Raw genomic sequence first — 4,420 nt, 5'->3', positions numbered from 1 at the left:
GGTCACCAACTTGATAGATACAAGCAGCTCAAATCTAACCGACAAGGATCGGTCAACACAGAGAGCGTGTATAAACTAATATACATCCAATGCACGAAGCATTCAAGCTGTTAACATCCTCACTTGCATAACACTTCTTTCCTGTTTATTATACTGTGGAGTGTAGAGTTCATACCCAACCATCCAGAGCCACAAGAATGTAAGTAGAAAGGCAGACCTCATATAGGTCACCATGTCATTTAATGATTTCACAAACTGAATATGCAAGAGTACTCACCAAAAAAAAAAAAATGCAAGAGTTATGGCCAGTACCGCAATTACCAATACAATGCCCTACAGTTTATAACCCCTGACAAGGACAGCAAGAGACCCATCTAAAACTCACATAAGAAAGACAATAGGCCCTTACTTTCATCCCTACTGCCTGAACAAACGATTAATCCATCCCTGACCCTGACAATGCCTAGAGGAACCTCAACTCTTTGTTCAATGGGCTCGCCCTCTGAAAGAATCAGTCTGGGGATGTGACCTCATCCTTCCTGAGTCATTGGGTCGTTCAGATGATGGAAGAGCCCATCCCCTGGCTGACCGTTCGTCTTGCCTCCTGCTGCTCCAGTTCCCATTACCTACGCAACCATTGACATGAATGTGGTGAGATGAAATCCATGAGCCTAGTTTGGGATGAGTAATGAGAACCAAACTATGACTGAATACTATCTTAATCAAAATGCAAGATGACAGTACATAAAGGAAGGGAAACTCATGCAGCCATGCAGATATGCAGATCCAGGCCCAGAATATATACTCCTAGTTTCATATATCAAAGTGGTATACTTGGCACATAAAGATGAAAGATATTTAAGGTGTCAATTATTGAATTTCACCCAAGAGAAACCAATCAAATAGAAGCATGTGCAAAGAAGCACGCAAGCTGAGATCTTCTAAAGGAGAGAATGAATGTCATTTTGAAGAAAACCCTTATTCAAAAGAGCTGTGCTCCAAATCCTGTTGTCAACCCCATTGATCCTCTATAAAGTCTACATAGCCTAGAGTTACCCTATTCAATTGACCATGCTAACCTAATTTCAAAGCCATGACCTATAATCAGATCCTAGCCATATTAACCTAATAATAATTAACCAATCAAATCAACTCCCAATTCCCAAATGTCAATCATTGGTAAAGAAACCTATCAATCATTCTTCTCCTTAGGTTAAACCTATGAACCTTGAATGGAGATAACAATAGAAACTTACCAGCACGCTCTCTCCAAGCATCATTCAAACTGACAATATCTTTTCTCCTTCCCTTTAAATGAACACCTCAACTGAAGGCCAAATCAGCCATAATAAAACAGAAAACACTTGAAAACTATTTCACAAAAAATTCATCGTAAGTCCATCCAACATCATTTCCATGCAAATACGACTAGCATGGACTCCTACTTGGGTTTATTTTGGTCATTTGTGACCAATGTTGGAGATGAGTTCAACAGAATTATGAAAGAAAATTCACAAGAGGTGGGTTGTAATTATATACAAGCAGCACAGTAGAAGTAAGCTTCAGGAGATCAGAAGGCAATAGCCCCACAAACAATTTAAATGAGAAAGCAAATTCCTCCTCGATGCATGGAAGGGACACACATAGAAGACCATCAAATTTGAGTATACACTAAAAGTTACTTAATAAACAAAGGCAAGTATACACTAAAAGTTACTTAATAAACAAAGGCAAATACTGACCGGTAAATATTTTAGATAAGGCAGGTAACCACACATATATACACATAAAGGTGTAATCCACATTTAACTTAGTAAAGAATCGGGTGTCTTTCAACAGCAATCTAGAAATTCGATAAGGCTATCCAACAATCAGCAGAAAACTTATAAATATCTAAATGTAAATAATTAGCAATATGTACTACATCTAACATCTATATTAAATTATTAGCAATGTACTTACTAATATTGCCATTATCAAGCATGTTAAGCCCTGGATTCCATCCAGGCAAGTGCTGTCTTGCATTCCCCTTCCATGCCTCATCAAAGCCAGCCAGCTCGTCTGTTGCTCGGCAGATTGCATGTGAAGCAAGTTACAACCAGATATCAGCAGAAAACAACAACAGCAACTGAAGTTTTAGAAAAAAAGAATACCTTCATTCATATTATGTAATGTCTGCATTGTATCTACCCTCCCATCTGAGTTTAGCTTCCTTGTTAAGGAATGACCCTGCAATAACAATACAAAAAGTAATATTAACCTCATGACACCTCAATGCAATAAATTAGACAGATAATATGTGGTAACATTTCAAATCGCAAATTCCACATAAGGCATTGCAGCAATCAGACAATAATAACCTAAGAAGTTTACATATAGACATACCTTATCATGAATTCCTCGAGAAATCCGGTGGGTTGCTCTACCCGTAGTTGTATCAGCTTCCTTATGCTCTTCCACAGCGACCTATCACAAGCAAAACCATATCGAAACATATCACCATGATCATCACAATAAATTCAACTTAAAATAAAATGAACTTGAACAACTCCTCACTACTTACTCCATCACCACCAGTTCTCCTTGATGTAGAAGAAGTATAATATGCTCCACTTGGACCACCATAGGTCACAGTTGAGCTCTGAAAAGCATAAGTTCGAGCCTGTGGTTGCGATGTACTAGGCCTGCTAAACTCATTCCTATATTGCCTATACTTGCTTTTCTTCTCTGTAAAGCAGCAAATAAGTAACATAGTTTCACCATAGCTCACTCCAAGTAGTCAACCAGCAAAACAATACCATGCAGAGACCATGAAAAAGACTAATCTATACCTTCAGTTTCTTCATCAGGATCCTGAACATACGGTTCTTTATTTGAACTAGAATGTTTTCTTGGATTACCTTTGTTCAGCATATCAGTCTTCTCTTCATCTCCTTCTTCATCATCAGATGACAGTTCTTCGACAATCGGCCCCTTCGGCTTAGGCGGGGGAGCTTGCTCCAGGAATCCAGCATTGCTTGTCTGCCCAAAGAAACTACCCCGCTCATCAAAAATACTGGGTCCAAACATGCTTGGGCCCATCAAACTCCCGAAGGGTCGAGTGAAGAAAGGATCATCAAAGGGATCCCTCCCACCAAAGAAGCTGGACATCAGGCTCCCTGGTCTCCCAAAGCCACCAAATCCGGCAAACGGATCCCCAAACCCAAAGAAATCGTCCCTACCACCTCTGCCCCTCTGCATTTTTCTCAGTACCAAATTCTGCAGCGGAAAAAAAGAATTGGGAAAAATTCTCGTTCACTGTTCCAGAGCTTTTCTGATAGAATCGATTGGCAAACTTTTATCATAATGTAGTAATATTAGCACGAGAAGACAAATTATCCAGGAAAAATAGCCATCTAAAAGCAAATAAAAATCCGGGAAATGGTCATCATCTACCAAAATGGATCCTTTCCACCTTCAACCAATCAAAACAAACCAAGAAAAAACTCCGATTCCGCAAAAACCCTAACCGACCAAAAATCGAGTATCCCAAAAGAACTAACCCTTATAAAATCCCTTTTATTGTTGGGGCAAAAAATGATCGCAAACAGTTACTATGACGAATTTCTGCTCGAAAAAAGTGAATCAATAGATAAGCACGAAAAGGAGAGAGATGGGACTTACCACCTGCGACCGAATCGAGAAGGAATCGAACGTCGCCAATGACGGAGAAGGAGAGAAAATAACGACGGAGGGATATCGGGCTATTATTTCGATAACTAGAAAAATGGAGGGATGGGAATTAGGAACCACGGACGCGGCGTGAGGGATGGATTGCGGGTAGGCCTGCAAATGGATCGGGTCCGAGTGATCACAATCCGATCTAATTTTTTGATCTTGATATTAGATTTATACTCATTTCGATAAAAAATTGAATCGAATTAGGTTGGATCGAATCCATGATCAAATTTATTGATCCATTGGATCATTCAGATCGGATCAGATTGGATCTATATATAATCCGATCTCAATCTATGAAATACGGATCCGATTCAAGTTGGGCGGAGTCACGGGTTTAATTTATTTAAAACGTAAATACTAATGCTAGATGACACTGAGGCCTCTTTTCTTATATTTGTTACCCTCTGATTATTATTGATCGTGAAAATATTCATGATCTACAAATGGATGGGTTTGATGGGAGCCTTTTCCAATATGACATGAATGTATTATCATTCTAACTTCTTGTGATTAATATTTTTTCTGATTTCAATTTTTTAGCACTAAACTTACCAGATCACTCGAAAATTAAAATTTTTATTATTATTAGTGTTGCCTTCTAGCGCTTTAGCGTTAAAAAAAATCATGACTCAAAATCAAATAAAGAAGAAATCAGAACATACGGCATCAAAATATAGAGATTGTAGGAGATAAGAACGAC

At 38.7% G+C, this 4,420-nt stretch overlaps 1 protein-coding gene across 2 annotated transcripts; it reads right to left on the bottom strand.

Moving 5' to 3' along the window:
* Positions 1–200: 200 nt before the first annotated feature.
* Positions 201–3,807, bottom strand: LOC105059394 (uncharacterized). 2 transcript variants are annotated; one of them, XM_010942668.3, is made up of 7 exons: positions 3,667–3,807; positions 2,832–3,258; positions 2,564–2,727; positions 2,386–2,466; positions 2,154–2,229; positions 1,963–2,061; positions 201–626 (listed from the first exon to the last, which is right to left on the bottom strand). In XM_010942668.3, exons 2-7 carry the CDS (start codon positions 3,238–3,240, stop codon positions 487–489), a joined length of 969 nt encoding a protein of 322 aa, XP_010940970.1. In that variant the 5' UTR covers positions 3,241–3,258; positions 3,667–3,807; the 3' UTR covers positions 201–486. The 2 variants fall into 2 exon arrangements, with proteins under 2 accessions (XP_010940970.1, XP_010940971.1); XM_010942669.4 differs by having other exon boundaries at positions 3,664–3,792.
* Positions 3,808–4,420: the final 613 nt, after the last annotated feature.

Source organism: Elaeis guineensis, chromosome 16 (genome assembly GCF_000442705.2).
Source record: "Elaeis guineensis isolate ETL-2024a chromosome 16, EG11, whole genome shotgun sequence".
NCBI lineage: Eukaryota > Viridiplantae > Streptophyta > Magnoliopsida > Arecales > Arecaceae > Elaeis > Elaeis guineensis.
This window is presented reverse-complemented; position numbering and strand designations above follow the sequence as displayed.

Coding starts and splice junctions, on each gene's coding strand:
- LOC105059394 (XM_010942668.3), bottom strand. CDS start 3,240: ATGCAGAGGGGCAGAGGTGGTAGGGACGATTTCTTTGGGTTTGGGGAT. Junction 2,467..2,563: donor GGAGAACTGGTGGTGATGGA/GTAAGTAGTGAG, acceptor TGCTTGTGATAG/GTCGCTGTGGAAGAGCATAA. Junction 2,230..2,385: donor CTCGAGGAATTCATGATAAG/GTATGTCTATAT, acceptor TTGTTATTGCAG/GGTCATTCCTTAACAAGGAA.